General features: G+C 41.4%; 1 protein-coding gene across 2 annotated transcripts in view; it reads right to left on the minus strand.

The window, feature by feature from the left end:
- LGR4 (leucine rich repeat containing G protein-coupled receptor 4) overlaps window positions 1-26702 on the minus strand; it is a 106353-nt gene that overhangs the window by 26780 nt on the left and 52871 nt on the right. The window contains exon 2 of one of the 2 annotated variants that reach the window (XM_040980013.1): window positions 21100-21171. The exons of the other annotated variant lie outside the window; for it this stretch is intronic. Within the exon in view, the coding sequence (XP_040835947.1) occupies window positions 21100-21171 (72 nt within the window). The remainder of the gene's footprint in view (window positions 1-21099; window positions 21172-26702) is intronic. 2 annotated transcript variants of the gene reach the window in all.

Below are 26702 nucleotides of genomic sequence, written 5' to 3' on the forward strand. Positions count from 1 at the left end.
GCTCAATTAAATACTCAATCTACAAATGTTTTAAAGATGTTTCTATGCATGGGATTCAAAATTCTTATACCAATAGAAACATACATAGTTGATTGTAACCAAAGGGCCAAAGTTTCACAGTAACTTATTTCATAGCATTAGCCTGTTAGTGCTAAATTAAAATTGAGATAAGGCATGCAGAATCTCAGAGCAGATAAAGTCAATGAGGACTCCTAACTGACCTTCTTTGGTATACAAACATGTACAAACCTTCATGAGCTATTCTTGAAAACGCCTATACTTAAGAAAACAGAAACTAAGCTCACAGATCAGAACCACACAGCAAATGTCTACAGCAATGTGTAACTATCACCAATCAAATATTTTCTTTGCATTATTTCCATATCCCCCTATTACGCGTCCCTCTGTTGTCGCCTTACTGAACTCCTAAATCTTATTTTAGATTTGGAGTTGACTAATTCATGAATCATTGTTTGCTCAAATAAACTCCTAAATGTTTTTTTTTTTTTAATCGGGCTGTAGTTTTTTAAAGGTCTCATGGCCATTTATTTCTCCAAGTTCATGTAGGGGTGCTTACCACATAAAAAAGATTGTAGAAGACAACTTTAAGGTTTCTTCACTGTACCCATCTAAAAATATTTCTCTTATGAACATGTAATCAGCATAACAGGTAAGCCGATGTTTGGGATGCCCAGTTTCCATATCGCAGTGCTGAGTTAGGGTTCTAGCTCTCCTCCTTGCTCCATTTTCTGCTAACACACTTCATCAGAGGAGAAAGGGGATAGCACAAATTCTTGAATCCCTGCCAATCATGTGAGAAGCCCACATTGAGTTCCTGAGTCCTGGTATAGGCCTGGCCCAGCACAGACTGTTGCGAAATGCACGAGAGAATGGGAGATCACTCTGTGCTTTTCAGATAAATAAAAACCAAATAGATTATAGCACTAACAAAAATGGTTCTTCTTGGCAAATTCTCTTGGTTCTAGACTAGCCAAGTCTACCCCTATTTTAAGTTCTCTTCTCATTTTCTCCCCTTAAATATCCAACCGCAATGCTATTTACCTTGAAATTTTCAACCCCTGGTTGCTTCTGGCATATTAGTCTTTCAGGCCAAAGATAGGACATGCACCTCATACCTTTGCTACCACCACCAACGTGCCAACTCACTAGCCAAAAACCGCTTTCTCGGAAGTGCCTCCTGGAAAGTGTTCATCATTTCAGTGCCAGAGCATCCCGTAGGCTGTCTTATTGCAAGCTGGTAGCAACGAGGGCAAGCACTCTCAAAGGATTTTCTACATTCCTGGCTCACTGCTGAAATTCAACTGAGAAGGCTACTGCTGCAATGTCCAGTGTTTAAAAGGTCACATGTTAAAGAGAAAACTGCACTACAAACAGTAAGAGGCAGTAGCCGTCTTTCCCTCCAGTCGCAAATAGTGGTGTAGGGTTGTTCTTCCTAGTGTGTGAAATATCAGAGTCCACCAAAACAAAACAGACCGTGACTGTTACAGGATTCTTAATCTTTTGTCTCTAATATTAATTTCTGATGTACTTATGTCTGTGGGCTTTTCCTCGAGTTCAGCCTATTGTGCTGAGCCCATGGGCAATGAACATTTTTAAAGTAACAAAGGAAGTAGCAGAAGGTAGAACACCTGATTATCTTAATTTATCAACAAAAAAAGAGTATTTGGCCACATTAGCCAAAATATTTGCTTCCTTTTTCCAAATCTCTGGTCCTTTAGAAACCACAGGAAAATGTATGCAAACTAACCTCAAAAATACTCTCTTCCTCTCCTAGTTATCGTTACTATAAATGAGAAAATGAGTTCTTTGCAAGAGGATTATCGTGAAATACGAGTCAACTATCTCAAGAAAGAAACACCACCAATATGCAGTAGAATGTGATAATGCTGCGCAAGACACACTACCCTGATTATTTTGTTTCTTACTAGAATAAACACATCAAGTAGGGCCTTCAGGAATGTTCCTACCTAAACTGAGCAGGCTGCTGTGTTACTGAATTATATGAACAGCAGCTACAATAAGTTCTGCACATTTAGCAGTTGCACTGTACAGACGCTCTTCACATGTCTCTTATTTTATGAAGCAGTATTTCTTACGCTAGATCTCAGGGAGACTTCATGTGTCAGAGCTCAGATTCAGAAACCAGCAACAGGGCAGGGTTATGAGCAAAATCCTACAGTCTCTGGAAGAAAAGACCTTGGTTCGAGTCCAAGGCAGTTGCAAGCATAGGGTTAGTGATGGAGGGTATGCAGATATTCCTTCATTGTAATCATCTCAGGATAACAATATTGCCTGTCTAAATCCCCGAGAGGTTAGTGACTTGGCATAAACCACAGAGCTGGGAAGTGCAGGAGCCAATATTCCAGTTCTTCTGGCTGGAAAATACTTTTCCACTTCTTCCGGCTCTGAGATGACTCTGGTGAGTCACCAGGAGATTAGGAAATCATTCCAAGAGAAGAGAAGAGAGGTGGAGCAAAGTGGACTCAGGCAGGTTAAGATCCTTGTTTGAGTATCAACAGTCCTTACCCAAGAGAATAAAGCTAAAAAGATCAGCCCACGTGTTAGGAGCTAGGATCAGCAATCGTGGAGGAAAGCCCAACAGCTCTATAATGCTACACTTCCCACGGCCTCAGAAAAGCAACACAAAGTGACAAAATAGGATTCCCCAGTGCCCAAGAGTAGGAAATATCCTCAACTCACTGGAGCTCTGCTTAGGACATGGAACTCTCCAGAACAGTGCTGTTGAAACAACTCCCAAGGAAACAAAGAACTCTCACCAATGGCCCCAGCAGCAAAGACAAACTACATCCCATGCCTGGGTCTACACATCTGTGTCATGGCCAGCAGGTTTTTTTTAGCTTCACACCTGATAGCCCATAAGCTGGCCCTGGAAAAACCTTTTGACTTCGCCAAATAATTCTAGTTATATCTTTGTTTTGTCTCATATACTGTATTTCGCCCTCCCCCAATGGCTGTGAAATTCCATTTAAAAAATAAAAAAGCACTAATTTGAAAAGAGAGGGTGAGAGTGAGAATAACTTTCTTCCTCTCAAGGTAGCTGGCCACCAACAACACAGCTCTCTCTCTCTGCAGACTGTGTCTTCACAGCACAGACCACAGTGAGTGCTCTGCAGGGCCTCAGTTCATCTGCTCTGACCCTTCCTGCTGTCACCTAAGTTTAGATCTCACTGTTTGCCCTGGATTCTTGCCATGAACTTTCACAAAACTCCAGTTTCAAACCACTTAATTATACTACTGTGAGATTGAAATCTTCAACTTTGAACAATTCCCCAAAGACTTTTTCCCCTTGCTGAATGAGTGGGAGCATTGGAATGACCAGATATCCGTTCCCACTTCTGCTGGCTTTCCTTGCTGCCTCTAATTTCAATTTGAAGCTGTCACTATAACCAAGGCCCTTGCTTTTTCACTTCAGCCTCTGCTTGCACCATTCCCATCACTCATAAAATCCGCACGCCAGCTTCTAACAACTGAAACATCATTCAAATGGTCCACATTGAAGAATACTGCAAATATGAAACCATCATGATATCTCCCTTTGGCTCCACGTGTACCTCAGCGAAGGTTTTTTTATTGGGTACCTCTGGTTTTTTGCCTCCAGCTGCTATGTACTTTTCTCATCTCCTTCCACAAAACTATACATCCCTTATGGGTCACGACTTGGCCATTATCAATTTGCATTCACTTACATGAGACCTTATATTACAAGACATTGTGGTACTTGCAACAATGCATCAGTTAAGCCCCAATGTAAGACTGAATTTAACAAGCTAATACCATTACTTAAACAATGCAAACGCTCCATACTTACCTTTCTTCTCTGCACATCTTTTTCTGCCTATCCCTTTTCAACATGTATTTCCTATTCTTCATATTCTCTCAGTTCACTTCTACTCCTTCATTCTCCTACTCCTAACAGGAAAGGATTACTTGGCTGGATTTTTAAAGTACTGAGTGCCTGGGCAACAGCGTTCTTCCTCAACACACACTAGGAGTGTATCTTCTTAAAGCAGGTCAGAAAGGGACTTAAGACGTGGAACACCGATCCGTTGGTTAACAGCAGTATCTCAGTGCACACAGTGCTGTGCCCATGATCCCACAGAATCAAAACAACTCTAGCAGGACTTGAAATGCAGACACAGTCTGCCTTAAGGCAACTCCTATTTATTCTGCTTGCTGCAACCGTTCCAGATGCAAACAGCAGACAGAAAAGGGAAAGACAAAGGCCAGGGGTGGAAAACAACAACCCACTGCACTTCCACTCACGACTGGATTTGGAGCTATTCCAGGAAGCAGGATACTAGTAGCTCAGTGTGTAATGACTTTATGAATGCTTTTTGTGCAATTATTATTCCTAAGAGCCATAGACTCACAGAGTCCTACAGAGGAAGCAGGTGTCTAGAAATACACCCTCTAAATTAATGCTTGCTTATTTATGCTTCCGCCTACCTGAAAGGCAGACACAAAGAAACAGATCTACTGGTTCACTCTCCAGATATCAGTCACAGCCAGAGCTGAACTTGGCTAAATACACTCCATACTTCTAATGCATATGCTACATGCCATCTTCCATCTACCTGCCTCCACTGGAAGGGAAAGCGAGAACAGCATGGACTAGACATGGAACACTGGCCAGTCAGTGGTGTATAGGAATGAGTAGATCATATTTGCAAAAATATATAGAAGGCTAGTACACTTGCGCATCTATTTTTAAAGATGTATTTATTTGAAAATCAGACTTACAGAGAGAGAGACAGACACAGATGTTCCATCTGCTAGTTCACTGCTCAGCTGGCCACAACAACCAGTGCTGAGCCAAATCAAACCCAGGAGCCAGGTGCTTTACCCAGGACTCCTATGTGGGTGGCAGTGACCCAAGTACTAGGGACATTTCCTGTAACATTTCCCAAGAGTATTATCAGAAGTAGATAGGAGAACTTGGCACGGTACTCTGGTAGCTAAAGTTCTCGCCTTGCAAGTCAGGGATCCTATAAGGGCGCCGTTTCTAATCCAAGCAGCCTTGCTTCCCTTCCAGCTCCCTATTTGCAGCCTGGGAAAGCAGTCAAGGACAGCCCAAAACATTGGGACCCTGCACCCATGTGGGAAATCCAGAACAAGCTCCTGGCTCCTGGCTCCTGGCTTCAGATTGACTCAGCTTTGGCCGTTGCACTCATTTGGGGAGTGAATCATCAGACTGAAGATCTTCCTTTCTGTCTCTCCTCTTCTGTGTATATCTCACTTTCCAATCAAAATAACTAAATCTTAAAAAAAAAAAGTGGATAGGAAATAGATGCCCATAAAGGATGCTAGCTGGCATCACAGGCAACAGCTTTACCCGCTATACCCCAACACTGGTCTCAGCAGTTAACATCCTTATGAAGTGTGCTAAGCTAGATTGGTTTTTTTTTTTTCACTCAGGGAGCAATTTAAATAAACAATAGAGGACCTCGAATGGTAGCCTAGTGGCTAAAGTCTTCGCCTTGCACATGCTGGAATTCCACATGGACGCACGCCATTTTGTGTCCTGCTTTCTGTCCTGCTTCCTGAATATGGCCTGGGAAAGCAATCAAATACAACCCAAAGCCTTGGGACCCTGCACCCGAGTGGGAAACCCATAAGAACATCCTGGCTTCAGAACAACTCAGCTCCAGTCATTGTGGCCACTTAAGGAGTGAATCATCAGGTGGAAGATCTTCCTCTCTGTCTCTCCTTCTCTTTGCATATCTGACTTTCCAACAAAAAGAAAATAAATCTTAAAAAAAAAAAAGCAAACAAACAAGAGGAACAAGTGTGAAATAGAGAATAGACCATATGATGCTATTTCTCTAAAAACTGCCTGACTTTAATGTTTCTTCAGATCTACTACACAAATTTCATTGCAGCCATCTGGCCAAAAATCTGGCCAAGAAGTAGCGGAGTAAGGAATATAATATCCACTCTGACTCGACATATGTCCTGAGCAGGGGGAGGGCAGATGACGGTGCGGTGGCTTTATGCAGCTGTTGTGAGAAGACGCAGGGTAGACAAAGCAGAGGGCAACCGCAGCAAGTGTAGCCAACAGGCAAGCAGCGCATTTTGCATACAAATAATACACAGCTTTACCAACGGCAATTTCTCTGTCATATTATGGGAGGTGGAGGAGAGGATGACAACAACAGAAGAGAGTAGCCAGAGCCTCAGGTCTGCTTGTGGGCTACTCTCATTTTCAGAGGTGGTTACCAGGTGACCAGACAACACAGTGTCAAGTCCTGACTGAAAACGACTTTGAGAATGGCCCTCCCTTCTGACCCACATTAATCTACCCCTCAGCAATGTCTTCTTCCCTTACTGGTTCTTTCTATGCTGACTGTTGAAACCACACATAGGGAAGCATCACAGATCATACCTAAACATGTCCTGGCTGCCTCTCCTAGAATGCCTTTGAATTGTCCCAAGTCGGTGGATAACCACTGTGTCCTGCTGTGTGCAAGGTAAAACAGGCAAAACCATCAGCCCATAACGCAACCTTCAGAAAAGGCTTTCCTACTTTTAAATTGAATAGGCCAATGATCACAGATCAGTTAACAAGAGGTGAGTGGCTTTCTTTTATTGTGTCTAATTTATTATATATATATGTACTTATATATATATATTTTTAAAGATCTATCTATCTATCTATCCATTTATTTACTTATTTGAAAGTCAGATATACAGAGAGGAGGAGAGACAGAGAGGAAGATCTTCAGTCCGATGATTCACTCCCCGGTGGCCACAACGGTCGGACCTGCCAAATCAGATATACAGAGAGGAGGAGAGACAGAGAGGAAGATCTTCAGTCCGATAACTCACTCCCTAGGTGGCCACAATGGTCGGAGCTGCACCAACCCAAAGGTAGGAACCAGAAGACTCTTCCAGGTCTCCCACATGGGTGCAGGGTCCCAAGGCTTTGGGCCGTCCTCGACTGCTTTCCCAGGCCACAAGCAGAAAGCTGGAAGGGAAGCGGAGCTGCCGGGACATGAACCAGTGCCCATATGAGAGTCCAGCACATGCAAGGCGAGTTTAGCGTCTAAGCTACCACTCTGGGCCCTACTTCTTTTCTTTTAAGATTTATTTATTTTTATTGGAAAGTGAGATTTACAGAGAGAGGCCAAGACAGAGAGAAAGATCTTCCATCCACGGATTCCCTCTCCAAGTGGCCGCAACAGATGGAGCCTACCAACCCGAAGCCAGGAGCCAGAAGCTTCTTTTGGGTCTCCCACGTGGGTGCAGGATCCCAAGGTTTTGGGCCATCCTTGACTGCTTTCTCAGACTACAAACAGGGACCTGGAAGGGAAATGGAGCAGTGGTGCATGCAAGGTGAGAACTTAAGCCACTAAGCTACTGCTCTGAGCCCTATAGAGTATTTCTAAGAAAAAATTGCGTATGTGTACTCAAAATGTTGAAAGGTTGTACAAATGTACGTCAGCTATTGTTATCCACAAGTGGGAAGATAACAGGTGACTCTTCTTCCTATCTTTACAAATATCGCATTGCACCCTGATTTTCAAACTTTATAATTTATGATCTCTTGGAAAGAAAAAATAAATTCCATTTATATAAAGTCGTTTTATATGCTATACTCATTTTAAAAAAAATCTGAGTGTGTCTGTGATATAAATTTTTTTTTTTTAACATTTTCAATATGTTCTTTGAATGCCCAAATCTAGCCTCAAAGTGTCCTATTAGAATTGTGGGTTCTTCACTCCGTTCTATCCTTGTGCTAACACACATACGGGGAGTTAGCCAATGATGGCTCAACTACTTGAGTCTCTATCACCCACATGGCAGACCTGGCTAGCTTTTTGCTCTTACTTTGGTTTGGTCCAGCCCCAGGTTTTACAGCACTGGGGAGTGAACCAGCGAATGGAAGATCTTTCTGTGTCTCTTTTTCTGTCACTCTGCCCTCACATAAAATAAAGCGTGAAAAAAGCTAACTACATAATTGGAAAAGAAATTTGATTTTTTTTAAAAAAAGGAAGGGGAAGTCAGGGTAGCACATTGACTAACTGCATTATCCTCCACCTGCAAGTGCTGGCAACCCATAGAAGCACAGATTCGTGTTCCAGCTGCTCCACTTCTAATCCAGTTCCCTGCGTATGGCCTGGGAAAGCAGTACAGAATAGCCTTAAGCCTTGAGATCTCGCACCTACATGGAAGTCACAGAAGAATCTCATTGCTTCTTGCTTAAGATCAGCTTATCTTTGGCCATTGTAGCCATGTGAGGAGTAAATCAGCTTGATGAAAGGTCTCTCCTTTTAGTAAATCTGAGTTTCCAACTTTAAAAAAAAAAAGCGGGGGGAGTCACTATTATGGTGCAAAAAATTTTTTTGAAATCATATATTTGAGTTTTCAAAAAGTTTGTGCAAAGTATATGCATAGAAAAGCTTTGCGCAGATTTCAATTTTTGTATCAAAATAAACTGATCTTTAAATTCTATATCCGGGAATTTTTACTAGAAGTACTATATTGAAAAAGCATGGCTTGAGTAAGAATACATAATAAAAAGAAAATGGCATAGCCTATTTCTATGCTGGAAAATTTGCTAGTGCTAGAAGAAAATAAAAGTACATTTTCATTTACTTGTAGTTCACCTTCACCTCTAAATTTAGCCGAAGCGGGTCCGGCAGCATGGCCTAGAGGCTAAAGTCCTCGCCTTGAACACACCGGGATCCCATATGGGCGCTGGTTCTAATCCTGGCAGCTCTACTTCCCATCCAGCTCCCTGCTCGTGGCCTGGGAAAGCAGTCCAGGACGGCCCAAAGCTTTGGGATCCTGCACCCATGTGGGAGACCTGGAGGAAGTTCCTGATTCCTGGCTTTGGATTGGCACAGCACTGGCTGTTGCGCTCACTTGGGGAGTGAATCATTGGACTGAAGATCTTCCTCTCTGTCTTTCCTCCTCTCTGTATATCTGACTTTGTAATAAAAATAAATGAATCTTTAAAAAAAAAATAAATTTAGCCAAAGAACAAGTAACCAGCCTTCATGAAAGTAAATAAATGAACCAGCAAATTGTAGCTTCATTTGCCCCTCTATGTTTTCTGAATCCAGTGCTAAGCACTAACAATGAACTACCTGATTCTCCCACTTGACTTCCTCTCCCTCCATATTAAATTCTGGTTAATCTAACCTAAAATCTGAATATATATCATTTCATCACCTCTACTCCTGAACTATGAGGTTTTACAGGGCAAAGTTACATATTCTACTGGTTTCACCACAGGTTCTTACTGTCTAGGCTCTAATGAAACCTTACTATTTCTCAGCAACTTTGTGTTCATTTTGGATTGCCCCAATTACACAAAGAGTTCCCACAGTGTGGCTTGCTACTACATTCTAGTAGGTAGGAAAAATGGACTCTCTCTCTCCAGTGTGCCTCCCTTCTTCTTTTCTTCCTTCTTTGAGTCCCATTGAGGATGAGTACATGATTCCGGCTGGACCATACAATCCAGTACAGGGCAAATGAATCAAGTATTGCTATACGAGGCAAGTCTGGCCAATCGGAGCCATCCTGAAAGTTTCCTAGAGAACTACTTTATTCATATAGCATCTCAAGATGCTAACATACACTTGAATCTACTAAAGCCACCACACAGACTACTTGCCACAGCAGAGATAGGCAAAAATGTAAAACTAAAGACAGTCAAAGATCAGAAATGGAAAGCATGAGAAAATTCTCATAACTTTCCAGCCCTAGGATCTGCCATCAGCTGAAGCCAACTCCACCTCTGGATCTTCCAGTTCTACATGTACCAATAAATTCTCAATATGCTTCAGCTGAGTTCCTTTCTCTTAAAACCTTATGGAATTCTAACGTATACATTGCATGCTTTATTTGTGCTCCATAAATCAGGAACCACCAACTTACAGTTCCCAAACAACTGCTCCTTGACCAAGTTTACCCTAAAGTCACTCTACACACTCTCCCAAAGTAACTTTAAATACACTCAAAGTTGGGGCCTTTCCTCAGTAACTGGTAATGGGCATCTCTCACCAGCATGTCAATGCGGATCCCTCATTTCTTTGTGAAAAACCTGTATACCCACAGCTTCTGGGAAAGAACTGACACCCAAACCTCTTTCTCCCTGGCACTTGATCTCTTTCCCACAAACTGACTCGAGTGGTTCCCAGGGAGCAGTCTTTGTTTCCTTTCCCTTTCTTCCACCCTCTTTCCCTTGGCAATCTTTCTCAGCCCAAGGTATCTGCTAATGACCTCAAAATCAAAGACTCCCAAACCTATACCCATGGCATGTTATTCTATAATCTATGCCTATGAATCTCTTTTCCAACTTCCCCAGCTATATTTCCAGACACCTGTTCTCATATTCTACCAGAATTCAATCAAAATCTTCTTTACTGTCTTCTTTTTACAAAACAGTTTGTATTTTGGGATTGTTTTTCTTTTGTCAAAACACCACTCTCCTGGCAATCTTAAAATTAAGAGTGATTTAGTGTCATCCCTGACATCCCGGTTAAGATACACCCAATTTTTCTATAACCTCTTTTGCATCAGTTCCTTCTTCACCCTCATACGCTAACACAAATTCTAACGTAATTCTCACCCGGATGGTTGTGAATAGCATCCTCATTTGTGTCCCCTGACCTCACTCAATTCTGAACTCTCTGGTATGAGATAACAATTACTGGTGTTCACAACTGAGCAAATTGTTCCCCAATTCAAAAACTTCCAATAGTTGCTCAACAGCTTTACTCCATCCATCTGCCAAAATGTCCTGTCTGGCCCCAAACTTATTTCTAGGCTTCATTTCCTTAATGTCCCTTCAAGAAGACAACACTGCAACCATCCAAACGTTTTTCCTACTTTCCCCATTCTGTCTCCCTATTTTTGCTTACACTCCTGTGCCCATCTCCTCATGAATAACTCCTATCATCCCTCAAGGCTCTCCTGAAATGGCAACTCTTTGATGAGGTCTCTTTAATCTTTCTTGCTAGAAGTAATTTCCCTTCGCCTTTGAACTCCCATACCTCAAGTATACAATTCCTCTCCCTTGAAGGCAAAAAAAAATCTCATTTAATTCAGCATTGAACATAGTGCTTTAACTAACAAACACTTGTAGCAATCAGTAGACTCTCTAGTCTTTTCTGGTCCTCTCTAGCTCTACAACAGCATAATCAGACCTGGGATTACAACAGCCTCTATTCTTAATGAGTTCTGTGACCTTGGGTTTACTTTATCTCTGTTAAAAAACACTTAGCCTCATCAGCAACATGGGAATAGATACAGCTCACAAGGTTTTATGAGTTAAAACAGTATTCTTGGAAGGCTTACATAGTTCATGTAGGCCCCAATTAATGTAAGCATAATTTCCATTTCTCTTTCACCCTTAATCTCTACTACGAGAGCTCCCAATGGCTTATTAAGGGAAATGTTACGAATCAGACCAGTAACACTCATGAGCTCACCATGTATATCCCTATAGAAAAGGTAGTAGATCATCACTGAAAAATTATCCTCCCATAGGACTACAACATGAAACAAGAATGTTTTCAAAAAATATATATATTTTTTACCATCAAACATTATCATAAGGGCTAGTGTGTAGTGCCATGGTTTACTAGGCTACGCCTCTGCCTGTAGTGCCAACATACCACATGGGGGCTGGTTCAAGTGTTAGCTGCTCCACTTCCAGTCCAGCTTCCTGCTAAAGGCCCGAGAAGGCAGCAGAGGAGGGTCAGAGTCACTAGGCTCCTGTACCCATGTGGAAGACCCAGGCGAAGCTCCTGGCTCATGGCTTTGGATAGATGGCACAGTTCCAGACATTGCAACTACTGGAGGGTAAAGCAATGAACAGAAGATTTCTCTCTCTCCTTCTCCTCCCTGCCTCTTTTCTTTTCTCTCTGTAACTCTGTATGTCAAGCAAAAATAAACATTTTTTTTTAAATATTATCAGAAAATCTGAGGGATTTTTTTTGCTTTTTCTGAAAATTGCTTATCCAGAAGGAATTATCAAGGAAGGAGACATCAAGTAAATCAATAACAAGTTGAAAGCACAGAAGACTACTTAGAAGTATTAGAATAAAACAAGAGATAATTTCTTGAATGCTAAATGATCCAGAAAGGCTACAAGTTTGTGGAAGCATAACTAACACTCAAGTTTATTTTGGTGAAAATTATGTGAATTATGTGTATATAAAGAGTCTTCTAAGTTAATGAAAAATGTCTTACCACAAAACTGGACAAAGATATTATGTCTCAGATATAAATTTTGATGGGATGTAGTCAAAAAGACATTAAATTCTAGTTCTGATTCTGGCTCATAGTTACATATTTACTGTGTTACTTTAGACACATCATTCTCTCCTATTGGGTCTTGATGTTCTCATTTATAAAATGCACTGGTCAGGCAAGAAAATATCATGCTACAAAGCATTTGTTGGGCCCGGTGCAATGGTCTAGTACCTAAATCCTTGCATTGCATGCATTAAGATACCATATAGGGGCCAGTTTGTGTCCCATCTGCTACATTTCCCAGCCAGCTCTGTGCTTGTGGCCTGGGAAAGCCACAAGGATGACCCAAAGCCTTGGAACTCTGCACACACATGGGAGACCCGAAACAAGCTACTGGCTCCTGGCTCCTAGCTTCAGATCAGCTCAGCTCCAGCTATTATAACCATTTGGAGAGTGAATCAGGAAATGGGATATCTTCCTCTCTGTCTCTCCTTTCCTAGGTAAATTTCTTTACAATGAAAATAAATAAATCTTCATTTAAATAACTCTTATACCAGCTGTGAGCAATGGCCTAGGTTGCATTTTCCCCAGGCAAGTGTTACACTGCTGGAAGAAAAGTAGCTAATAGCTGGCAGGTGTCCTGAGTCTGGTTAATACCAAATCTGCATTAACCATACCAGTGTGCCAGCATAGTTTCCTAGCCCATTCTATTTTTTTCCCTAAAGATATTGGGGGAGGGAGCAGGTGCCAGACCCATAGGCACCGGGGGTAGTGGATTTGGCAGGGCCCTGGTAGCCTGACCTGGGTCCCTAGTCCTGCCTGCACAGTGGGTGCCGGGTCCTTGTGCCCTGATGGTGGGGGTCTGGCAGGTCCAGTCACCTGGCTGGGTCCATAGGCCTGTCTGCATGGTGCGTGTCAGGTCCATGAGTCCCAGGGACAAAGTGGTACAGCAGGGCCTGGATCACTTGGCCAGTCTGTGTGGCAGGTGCTAGAACCATGAACCCTGGGCATTGGGGTATTCAGCAGGCCCTCTGTCAGGCAGCCCAGGGCACCAATGGTGCCAGACGAAGCACAGTGGCCACTGAGGGGTGCACTTGTGAGGATTTACTGTGTGGAATCACAGGGGTCTAAGGGATAGCACAGGTGGGGGCATGTGGGGACATGAGGGCCCATGTCCAGGATTGACGGTCTGACCATAGAGTGTAATGGTCAGAACTGGGCCTCTTCTGTGGAGAAGATGGAGTATGTCCTCTTCTGTAGAAAAGATGGCAGATCCAGATGCATACGGAGGACACGGCAGCCCTTTGGAGCCTCCATCTGGTATCATAGCAGAAGAAGCAGGATAGAACAAATTGGACTCTAAGTTCTACCGCATTGGTCAATATACCTTGGAAGGAGTTCCTCATCCTTGGATCAGCAAGACTGATAGCATTTCATAGCTATGGAAACCACTTGAGCAGGACCCTCAGAGCATGCTCCACACAGGGAACCCTAATAGGATAATGTCAGGTGGCTGTTCTCCATCCCTCAGTATAAGGCAGTTGAGAGGCTGGTTGTGGCGTCTCTCTTTATCTCTCCCTTCCCCAAGACACAGGAAGAATAAAAGGAGAATTTGAAAGCAACACATAAAAAGGGACTAATGATGCCTCGACTTAGAATTCTCTTACCAACGAACAAAATGGCAACTAACCTGAAATTTGTACCCAGAGACCTATATTACCCTAGAGGGACTGTGAAGTCTTCCAAAATGAAATTATGTTTTGTAATGAATGGAATTATCCTAATTATAGAATATACATTGAACAATTATACTCCAAGTGTCAGAGCTGCTGATGGCTTCTACTGCCATTGCCACATTAAAGTAAAATCCACAGGAATGCTCCTGACAGCCTATGGAAAAGTAGTCAGATATTCTTTCTGCTGATCTCTTTCACAATTCCAAGTTTTAGCTTTTTGTCAAATGGCTACCAAAGCCTTAAAAATCTCAAAAAGGAATGAAAAACGGGTATGGCAGATCTTGTCAGTGCTAAAAGAAATTCCACCTTTTCTTTTACATTGCTAGCAGAAAACTTCCTTCAACCACTCAAACTCCTATCCTGAAACAAAACCTCCTCTTCTTCAAAGATTTCATGAAAAAGAAAGACAGCAGTGTATTACAAATGAGATTTACCTGGCCTCACATGGACCAAGCTCTTTACAACCAAAAACAACTTGTATATTAACTATTTCACTGCCCCTTATAATGGTTCTGTGAGATGTTCCATTTCATGCATTTCACCTTATTCGAAAGGCAAAGAGAATCAAAGAGTTATTGCCCATCTGCTTGTTTTCTTCCCAAATGGCCACAGACCAACTCAATCCAGTTTTTCACAGGGTGGCAGGGACCTAAGCACTCATAATCTGCTAGAAGCTTGGACAGACAAGAGCAGAAGCTAGACTGGAAGGGAACAGCCAGGATTCAAACCAGGGCTTGAATCTCAAAAGATGCGGTGTCCCAAGTGGCTACTTCAGTCCTTCACCAAATGTCTTCCTCCAAGTGCCTCATTTCAAAGACCAAGAAAGTATGGTGTGAAAATAGAGACATTCTTACTACTTCAGAGCCAGGCATGCAGTGAATGTAGGACCAGAATTCATGTTTCTATATTTCTGGTGGTGGGTGAAGAGAGTTAATGGGTAATTTTGGAAAGCAGATTAAAGGTGAAAATAAAGCAATTGATCACAATATTATCTAAAAGCCATTTTGTTGAAAAAGTTGGACAGAATATTTCGCCGAGTACAGTGTTTCAGCAAAAAAAAACAGGGCTCTGGAGACCTGACTGCAAATCCCCGCCAAATAGCATACAAAGCATGTGAACTTGAACTGGACCCTTACCCTCTTCTGCTTAGCTTGTCCCTTGGTCAATCTGGCTTTCCTTACACTTATGAGAATGGACTTATGTACACTCTAAAGCTCTATTCACATTCTCTTTACCATCCTATATCTGTAACATTTAATTCTTCAGGCCCAAAAAAAGGAGTCTCTCTGTTCCGTTTCTCCAAAAGTGGCAGCCAGCCACTCACTGGAGCATAGAACCTCATCTCCTTGTTCTTAAGTACATAAAAAAAAATCAGCTCCTTCAGGATAGAATCAAGACTCCTTAACTTATAACATTTCCCCAAGATCTGAGCTCATCTTCTGACACTTCTCTAGATTGGCCTTTCTATTTCATCACAAAAAGCAATTTCGTACATCCTAGCACTTTGCACACACTTTCTAGTTCTTAATGAAACTTCTTGCTATCCATCATCCTTAGACACTCATGGAAGCTTTTCTAGGAAGACTTTACTTGCTATCAAGTTCACACACAGCGTTAGACTTCCACTGATGTCATGCACATTTCTGTACCATGATGTACCAAGGGGCAACTTCCTCTCATCCTCTAGATCAACACTGTCCGACAGAACTTTCTACAGTGAAGGAAACAATCTAATATCCACACTTATGTGTACCTACTTTTATTCTGAGCACTTAAAATGTGGCTAACTCAGCTAAGGAACTGAAATTTTAATTTTGTTTAATTATAAATCTGAATTTAAATAGCCACCTGCAACTAGTGGCTGTGATACTGCATAACACAGACCTAGGGAGACTGTGAGCTCTGAACATAAGACCATGTTTCTGTCTGCATCACTACTCCTCATCACAGGACCTAACACAGTGTTTATTTAAAGGAGAAGTGAATGTGTACATTTCTACAAACATTTCTAAATATTGTTGGGGAATGATTACTCCTAATAGTCTAAGCATCCTGCTAACCATATAAAATTTGGCTAAATCAAGAACCAAGACTGAGAGCAGCCCAGACCAGACCAGGTTGCAGTGCCTGCCAGCATATGTGTGGGTCAGGTCTGGAAGTGAGCCAGCCTGGGCCAGGTTATAACACACACTTGAAGATCCAAGAACCAGAACAGGGTATAGGACAGGTGGCATTGGGCTAGGTAGGATGAGCAAGGATGCAGTACACATCAACAAGAGCTGGATTTGGGGGCAGGCAAGAACGGGCCAAGATACAGCAGCCACCATCAAATGCTGAGGTGACGCAGGCAATGCCAGACTGGGCCATACCATCTATCAACACATGGACCAGAGAGCGGAGTAAGAGGGCATGAGCCCAGTAAGGAGCTGCAGGGAGCTTTCCTGTTGGGCCACTGCTTCCACTGGGGAGCATGAGAACTAGGATGGGGGCAGACCAGCCAGAGTAAGAGCAGGCTAGTTGGACTTGGCCATAGTATCAGCCGGCAAGTGCTGGGATTGGGAGTAATTCTTGTCAAGTTAGACTGCAGAACCACCATGAAAGAACAAGATCTGGGAGTGGGCCTAGTAGGGAAACTGTGGGTATCTCTCATGGATTGCAACTCCCACTCATTAGCATGAGACTGGAGAAGGGCCTGGCTAGACACTGGTGGCACCCATTGGCATTAGTGTGGGCTGGACAACAGGGTTGGCTGGCTTGAGCTAGGTTTCAATGCCCATTGACATGTATGAGATCTGAATGGGATGTGGGATAGACTGGACTAGTCTGCTGTACAAATTGGCAAGCATATGAACCAGGGCTGGGGGCAGGCCTATTGGGGGTTAATGGGGTCATTCCAACTAGGCTGCAGTGGTGAATGTGAGCATCAAGTGTGTGGTGCGCAGGGTTGGGCTGGGCTGCAGCATCCATTGGTACACATAAAAGTTGGGGCTGGAGACATCAACTGACCCAGCAATTGCAATTACCAGTGTGTGTGTAGGCTGATGTGGGGGGCGTACAGAGGCAGATTCTGTGCTGCTAATCACAAACAAGAGTCAGGTCTGGGGTCACTTCAGATGAGGTTTCTTTAGGGATCCCCCTCAACTGAACCACAGGACTCAAAATCCCAACCATGGGGAGAATCATAGCATCTGTGGTCTGACCGTGGAGTGCATGTGTCAGAACTGGGACTCTTCAGTGGTTTGGTCAGAGCAATTGATGGCATACTCAGATGAACATGGAGGATAGGCAGCCCATTCGAGCCTGCAGAGGACATCTGATACCATAATAAGGAAGGAGGTCAGAACAAATTGGTCATCCACTCCAACTAAGCGTTAGCAGTAAATACCTGGGCGAATGGAGATTCTGAGGTAGGTTATGACAGCCAATGGACCTTGGAATGATTTCCTCATCAATAGATCAATAAGATAAACAGCATTTAACTATTGAACTATGGAAACCACTTGAGCTGAACCCTCAGAGAGTTCTGCTCCACACAGAGACCCTGAGATGACTTCGGGTAGCCGTTTCCCATTACTGGGTACTGAGACTGGTTGTGGCCTTCCCCTTTATCTCCACCCCTCTTCCCCCAAATACAGGAAGAAGGAAAAAAAGAGAAAAAAAGAAAATGTGGAAACAATGTTTCACCCACATACCCCTAACCCTGGACCATTCCCACCCTAATCAACTATGTAAACATCATCAAAAAATAAAGTTGAAAAAATAATTGGCCAAATTGCTCACATCTTACAAGCACACCTCATTAACTAGATGGAAAAAAATTTTAGCAATTTACTCATTTCTACCCAGGGTATTCAACTTCACATTCATTGCTAAATGATTTCCAGATGATTTTTGAACAAATGGTCATGCTGTTTATGAAATATTACAATAGTCATAGCAGCATCATTTTGCAATGTCAAGATCAACCATACTTTTACAAAGAAAGGACAAGAGCCTGGCATGATAACCTAATGGCCAAATCCTTTCCTTCCATGCACCAAAATCCCATATGGGTGCTGGTTCATGTTCCAGTTGCTTTATTTCCCATCTAGCTCCCTGCTTTTGGCCTGCGGAAGCAGTAGAGGACGGCCCAAGGCCTTGGAAACCTGTACATGTATGGGAGACCCAGAAGAAGCACTTGGCTCCTGAATTTGGAGAGGCTCAGCTTCAGCCGCTACAGCTACTTGGGAAATGAACCAGCAGATGGAAGATCTTTCCCTCTCATTCTCCTCTCTATAAATCTGCCTTTCCAATAAAATTAAAATAAATTAAGTAAATAAATAAAATTAAATTAAAAATGGGGGGGTTATGTTTATATTCATATGTAATAAATTTCCTTGAATGCCTAAAAAGTTGCCAGATTATAAAGATCAATTTGGAATGCTCTTTAAATGTAACACTCAATTTTCCTAACCAAATTCACATTCGAAATCCTATACAGTACTTGGAGAAAACATACCAACTTGACGTAATAAATTTTGCTACTGCAATAGCAAAATGTAGAGATCATGACCTCGCTACAATGAAGAGGCAGTCAAATTCAATTTGGTCCTAATTAAAAGTTTTGGTTGGCAGAATTCATGAGGTTAACATATGCTTGAGATTTTATGAAATCCAAGAAGTGAACTTCACAACACAAATATCAACAGGTTTGACTCCACATCCAAGCATTCACCATAAAATCCTAAAGACAGACTGGTAATTAATGACATCAGCAAAAGTGATCTGCACACAACAGCTTCATGTAGAAAAGGCTGTCTTCTCAATTTCCTACCTGATGCAGCACACACCCCACAGTGGTTAAACAACAGCTGAATAACCACTAGTCATTATGCAATTACTTCTGTAAAGAGAGACTAATCCTAAGATCTAAAGCTATATGGAAAACGAAAATGAAGAAGTATAAGCCCCTTAAAGCTTGGTTAGGGGGTGGAGGTTTTAAATGCATGGCTCACTCTTTTCTGAACTCAAGGCAAAATTTTAACAATTTTAATCAATATTTTGAATTTTAAATTTTAATCAATAATCTCATTACAAAGTCACTAATGTTCACTATACAATGGAGAAGGCAAATATAAAACATACACTGAGGGCCCGGCGCGGTGGCGCAAGTGGTTAAGTCCTCGCCTTGCACGCCCGGGATCCCATATGGGTGCCGGTTCTAATCCCGGCAGCCCCGCTTCCCTTCCAGCTCCCTGCCTGTGGCCCGGGAAAGCAGTCAAGGACGGCCCAAAGCTTTGGGAACCTGCACCCGCGTGGGAGACCCGGAAGAGGCTCCTGGCTTCGGATCGGCATAGTATCGACCCGTTGCGCTCACTTGGGGAGTGAATCATCGGACGGAAGATCTTCCTCTCTGTCTCTCCTCTCTGTATATCCGCCTTTCCAATAAAAAATAATAAAAATAAATCTTTAAAAAAAAAAAAAACATACACTGAGTCTTTTCATCTTTTATGGTGGAGTGAGTGGTGCAGCAGTCAGGACACCTACACACTGCACTGGAGTTCGCTGGTTCTAGTCCCAGCTCTGCTCCCTATGCCAGTTTCCTGCTGACACACAGAGTGGGAAAGAGCAGCTGATAGCACCAGTCTCTCTCTGCCACCCATATGGAAGCTTTAGATTTAATTCTGCACTCTTACAGGCAGTTGGGGAGCAAACCAGCAGAGGGGAGCTCTCCACCTACCTCTCAAATAAAAAACATGTATATTAAAAATGAACATATGGCAATATTCTGCTTTTAGTTCTTGTGCGATTTAAAAATACAGCTAGCATTTATTTAGCAATTCTTCCATTTCACACACTGTCCCACACATTTAAAATGCATTAACACATGCTGTCTTCTGTACAATATTATGAGGGAGGGACTATTAGTATCCTGCAAACAAAGAAACTGATCAGAGAGAGACTAAGTAATTTAACACTGTTCACAAAATGTGTAAGTTGCAAATCAACAGCATGGCACTTTTGCTTTGGGATCATTACGCTCAAATAAGTAGTGTGGGAAGAAAAAATTTTCCTTAACTTCATTAAACACTTAACCAGTATTTCACTACACTATTAAAAGCAGGAAACACAATATAGCTGTATCTATCATATATAATCTATCATATTTCACTCCTGCTCCCCACTGTTGATGAGGGACCCAGTTAAGATAGGAAACATGCATTGCTTTGGATCAATCCAATAGCTAGAGTGTATGACACAATCTGTAACATGAATTTCCATTGCTCATGGCTGGATCTCTTTGATATTCTTAAAATAAAACCATCCCTGCCTCCACACACTATGTGATCTGTGAGCTCAGCCGTTGAAAGCTATATTAACTTGACTCAAGTCTGGTTTTCTTTTGTTTGAACCTGTATTTTTAAAATACAGACAGAGCTCCTGATTCATTTAAAATCTGGAAGATGCCAGTTTTGATTAGACTTTAAAAATGTAGGGAAATTAAAACAAAATGCAACTTGAAACAAGTGGAAATAAGTATTGTTTTTTCATCAATTAAAAGCTGAAAATGTGAGAAGTCACCGATTTAAGGGTACTTTTAGAAACTGGATGAATCGCATGTCTGAACTCTACCCCAAATGCTACCCACAAAATCTATATCTTGTTTCCTCTTCCCTCTGTCAAGGCAGACTGTTTCATCACAAAACAACTTGCATGTTTCTCTTTCTCCCTCTCCCTTTTTTTTCTTTTTTCTTTTTCTGGCTCAGTTACCCACACAGCAACTCCTTCAGCAACAATGGTAATTATCTGGCAGTCCTGATATCTTGGGATAACTGTAATTAAATTGTATCATAGCAGCGTGTAAGGTTATAATAACTGTAGCCAAAGAAAGTCCTATGGAACTAATTTTTTTTTCAGTTCTGGTTTTTCAGAATTAACTGCAGTAATCATACTGCTGAAAAATCAAGTTTGTTTTTTTAAAAAGAAATCATGATTTTTGTTGCACCAAGTTCAATGACACTAAGAAAACTAAATGCTTCCTAATGAGAAACATTAATCTATCTGTATACTTATTAAAGATTCTAAAGAAAATGGGAGATGGAACAAACACACACACATTTCTTCATGTAATACTTACAGCTCTTCCAGAAAAGGAAAATTCTTAAATGCATCCTCTGGTAACTGGGTAATGTTGTTCATACTGATATCCCTGCAAAACAAAATTATGAATGCTGTTAACTAAGTGATATGAGGTTGAAGGCATTTAATCCAAAAGAAAACTAATCAGCTGCTAAAATTTTGAATAAAAATGTAAGGAAAAATTGGTACAGAAGACCTACTTGGGAATAGCCATAATTTGGCTCAGAAAAAAAAAAACAGAAAACTTATATATTTTAACACAGATCATATCCTATAACCTGGAAATGTGATTTCCCTTTTAAGCTTAAAAAAGAAAAAAATTCTCACACTGCTTGCAATGAATTACCCAGTGTGGCTTCCTAGAGTTCTGTTATCCAAAGGACAATATCCAGTTAAAATAAATAAACACCAGGGCTTGACAAAACATACTTCCAGGAGAGGGTGGCTTTTGGAGTTACTATCAAGGACAATAAAAGCATGTGCCTAGCTAGCTCTGCTCCCAGCACATTTGCTTCATATCCATAAAAGTGCTCCAGGTGGGAGTTGTTGGTGGATTTCATTTTCAGCCTATGCACAGATGCAGGCTGAAGACAAGTGCATACATGATAGGTATGCGGTCCATTTCCAGTTCTTCCATAGAGCGTCAGCAGAAAAAACAGAACTCATTTGATGATATATCTCAACAATTAACTAGTTCAAACAGCCAAAAAAAATCTATTTTATTAACCATTTCCCTCTTGCTTGGCAGCTGCCTTTTAAAACTGGCGTTCTCTCCTCCACACTCTGAAATCAACACTGAGGAAGACAGGTTAGCACAGCCTCCCGAGGGAAAGTCCGAGCACACACGGACACTTGAGTTATCTCGCTCAGGTTCCTCTGCTTCCCTGTCTGTTGCTGGTGCTCCACTGTGTAGCTGACACCTTGAGCTTCTCCCCTCCACACACTGCCATGCAAATCAGGTGTATGATATTCCCACTATTGCATTACACATACTGGCAGAAAGAGGCAGAAGAAAATTCAAGCCCACCGCAGTCACCTAACAACATTGTTAGTTTCATGACACCTTCATTATCAAAACAAGTTAATCTCTTCTCTCCTTCTTCCCTCTCAATAATTTAGAAATGGAACTTGCATTCCCATTCTGAAGCCTTTCCCAACAGAAGTGGTAGTCACTGATATGTAAACGATGTTCATAATATAATTAGCACATAAAATTTTTCACTTCACAATTGGGGAAACTGAAGCTTACAGAGATAAAATAACCTCCCAAGGTTATTTACCAAGTGATGCAACTAGAAATGTGACCTGAATTTTGAGCCTTCTTAACTATCACTCCAAACTTGTTACTTCTCTCCACATATCCTAAAAAGCAAACCCTTGAGTCTATAATCACCCTTATATTTCAGGACAAGCACTTATACTTAAAAATTGAAAAAAAAAAAGCGGGGGGGGGGCGGATTACTAATATTATTAATAGTGAGGGACCAAGTTCATGTGAATTTCTTAGAGCAAGAACTTTCTTTAGATGACTCTCATGACCACAGAAACTGCAAGCATTCCAAAATGTAATAACACAGCAAAGAACTCAAGTCCTATTAAAGATAACTTATATACAAAGCAAGATTAATATACTTTCCCAGGACTTGATGTTTTAAAACCAAGGCCCCAACATGAATCAGCCATCATTCTTGAGGGAAATACAAGGGGAACCATTTATTTTTCGTAAGCACTCTGGCAAGATCCTGGAGAAACAGCACCAAAATGGGATCAGAAGCAGCAGGCAGCAGCAGCTGGCCCTGGAGCTGGACCTCAGACAGTTCATCTGTAACCTGAAGGAGGAGCTGACCTGGCTGGGTAATCCCCTGGTCTGCCATTACATACTTTCCCTATTTGCCTTTTTCTGTGGTTTTTTTCAAGCAGGAACATAGCCTTCTCAGTAAAAATACACAAGATTCATTTTTATGGATTGTTTCTGAAAATTTTGCTACAGTTCTAAAAGTAAAGGTTACCAGTTTGCCAGTATCAAGTGACTGAGTCACCCCGCCTCCAAAGACACTTGGCCTGAACCATAAAAAGTCAGTCTTGAGAACGTAAGAAAACATTTAATCCTTTTGAAAGACAAAATCACAATCTAGAATCAATACACACTACATCTGGAAAACATGGGAAAAATTTAGAGTTTTCCAATCATTCCAATCAAAAGAAAAAAGAAGGATAACAATAATTTATTGCCCTACAAAAACGAGGCACTCACTCCAGAGTGTCCTCCAAGCGGAGCGCAACAGAATTCAGGCATCACAATAACAGAAAAACAGATTAATTGCTTCATCCAAAAATGGATGGAGAGAACTGATTAATTGCCTCCCCAGGAAAAAAAATAAGGCACATAATAATTAGAGACAATTGACACACTGCAGCATTCTTTGTATTCCAGTTCTTAAACACACACACATATATAATTCTCTCATTTTTTTTCCCTCAGTGTAACAAGACATAACAAGTGGTTCTGCTGTGAGCTGTAAATGCAATTAGTGAGACTCTGTATTTACAAACTAATGTGTGTTAAACACATGGTAAGCTTTCATTTCAAAGTTTCAGAGTCATGAGCTACGCTCACTTCCAAAATTTTCTTCCCCAATTTCACACAAACACAGAGAACATTCTCTCTACAGGTGTTTTCCCTCATGCTTTCCCTGAGCTTCAGCCATAAAACATTTTTGAGTAAGTCAAGAAAAAAACTGTGTGGCGGGAAGCTAAGCTACAAGATGTTATCTCCCGAGAAACTCTAGAGACCGGTGGTTACAGAGTACAGGGTAGGTGGGGTACTCATTTAAAATAATGAAGGCTAATGGTGATAAACAACCCACAGACAGTCTTAAGAGGAGATTCTAGACCTTACATCACCAACAACTAAAGGAAAAAGAAGACGTAAGTACTTAGACTTCAGAAATAAGAGGTTGGAAGGAGGCTTGAACGGTTGTCAAAATTTACAAATGGAAGCCCTACACCAAACAGGTGAAATACACGAAGCTTATAAGCCACATAGATTATGAAAAAAACATAAATGTTTTAAAAAATCAGTTTAGAGATTGTCCAGATTAAAGCTGCTCCTTCAAATTCACATGAGCAATGCAACTGTAAACCATAAAACTAGTAATTATACACTGTGAGTGATTTGCAATCCTGGGTTCCTAACACAAAATAAATATGACACAGAAAACAGATGCCAGTGCTGTGGCAGCCTAAACCACCGTCTGCAGTGCTGGCTTTCCATACGGGAGTCCTGGCTACCCCACTTCTGTTGATGTTAAATTTTTATTTTGAATTTTATGGTATAGTCCTAATCCAGTTCCCTCTAATGTGCCTGGGAAAGCAGCAGAAGATAATACAAGTACTTGTGTTCTAGCACTGACATGGGAGAGTCAGAAAAAGCTCCTGTCTTTCATCTGGCCTAGTCCCATCTGCTGTAGTCATTTGGAGAGTGAACCAGCACATGGAAGATTTCTCTCTCTCTGTCCCTCTCTCTCCCTCCCCGTCTCTCTCCCTCCCTCTGTAACTTTACCTTTCAAATACATAAAAATAATAAAAGCAAAGAAACAATAAGAATACAAGGTCGAACACCACCAGCTCACAAATAGCTCTGAGAAATTTCAAGAGGACTGATGGCCTTCCTTGAAGGTAACCTTATCTAGATGGTACTGTCCAGGCTTTAGAGCTAGACAGACCAAGGTTGACCAGTAGGATACTGTGAAGACCAGCAACTGCCACGTCACGAATAATAAGCCCAGTAGATTTGTAACTATCATCTTCCCGCTACCTATGTTTTTGCTGCTTCTAGGAGCTGTCTGTATCCAGTGATTAGAAAGGACGGAGAGAAGGCCAAACATCGCATTGCCTTGCATGGCCTTCCCAGAAAAAAACCAAATAAATACAACAGGAGACCTTGAACAAGAAACTTTTCTTAAACGCAAAACTCAGTTCCACAACTCCAGGACTACATGTTAAACAAGAGGAGCCTTTGGAGATCAAATACTTCATAGGCTAAAAAAAAAAAATAGCTGAGTCTAGTCATTGACAAATCCCACATTCTTCAATAAAGACACCACATTTTTCTAGGAATTAGCAAGCATCCACAAGATCCATCCTCAGAAACATGAAGCTGACTTCAAGCAGGTTAGTGCAAATACTAAGCACAAAACCTAGTTTCTACTTAGTAAGAAGAAAGTGGAAATCTTTTCTATACATATTTGGTTGTTTTTTTTTTTTTTTTTACAGATTTGACACTTGATCTTAGCCAAAAAGCCAAGAAGAGTTAATGTGTTAAGATACACCACCGAAAACAAAACATGTTTACATTTACACCCACACAATACTCTGAACCTTTTAACCACTAGACCAAAAATAAAAAAACCTATGACTCACTAGAAAAATACATCTGAATACCCAAATACCAGCTGTCACTGATTTTAAAATTAAAATTTAAAGGGTGCAATTGTTTAATTGAAGCTGCCAATACCCACTGGTTAAACTCTCATCTCTTTTTCCCCCATAAAATCCACTAATGCTGAAGTGTCTACAGAGGAAAGAAGAACATCATGTTTCAACAAGGCACCTTTGAAAATCCCTGTAAAACACTCCCTAAGCGAGCCTAACCTGTTTCTTGATGGCCAAGCAAGTAGCCACTGCCTACTCTGTCACTGCATCCCTACTTGGTCTGGGCTTTCCGCCACAGAATTATTTTAATTTTAAATATATTGTGATTGACCTGCTGTTATCTAAATTTGAATAAACCCTCCTCTTTATAGTAGATAAAACTGTACTGCTCCTGCCATATTGCTGATTCTATCTCAAACATTACCTGGCAATTTAAAAGTCACAAAATTACACACAGGTTGTGGAGAACACAGGGTCCTCGGCTATGCTGGAGGGCAAAAAATCAGTCTGTCCTTAAACAAAAGATACAAGTTGACAATGATCAAGAACTAATCTCTCTCTACAGTTCTTAGTTATCAACCAGATTCTGGCCATGCTCCAGATAACAGATAGCTATACTTCTGAACCAAAACAAATGCAAACTTTGAAATATACCTCCAGTGGGATGAATTTGAAAGGAAGATCTTATATATATATAAAAGCAGTGCACACACACACAACATCAAAATTTCGGTCAATGCTTAGAACAGGGCCAGGCATTTGGTGTGCTGTTGAGACACCAAGCCTGAGTTGTGGCTTTGCGTCTGATTCTCACTTCCTGCTAACGCACACCCTAGCAAGCAGCAATGACAGCTCAAGCAGTTTAACCCTGCCATTCATACAGGAAACCCAGAGCTCTAAACTCCTGCCCAGCTGGATCCAGCCTGGCAGTTAGAAGCATGTGGGAAGTGAACCAGCAGATCCAAAGTCTTTCTGTCTCTGTTCCCTTCGAATAAATGAAGATAAAGTCTTTCTTTAAACTCATTTTTTTTTAAGACTAAGAATGTAATGAGTTGGCTATTTTGGCTCAAGAGTTAATACGCTGCTTGACATGCAGAGTTCCTGGAAGGAGTCCCGTGTCTATTTGTCATCCAGTTTCTGACAACACACGTAGCGGAAGGTAGCAGA

The sequence above is a fragment of the Ochotona curzoniae genome, unplaced genomic scaffold, assembly GCF_017591425.1.
Source record: "Ochotona curzoniae isolate NIBS_2020 unplaced genomic scaffold, NIBS_Ocur_1.0 contig_3432, whole genome shotgun sequence".
Classification (NCBI taxonomy): domain Eukaryota; kingdom Metazoa; phylum Chordata; class Mammalia; order Lagomorpha; family Ochotonidae; genus Ochotona; species Ochotona curzoniae.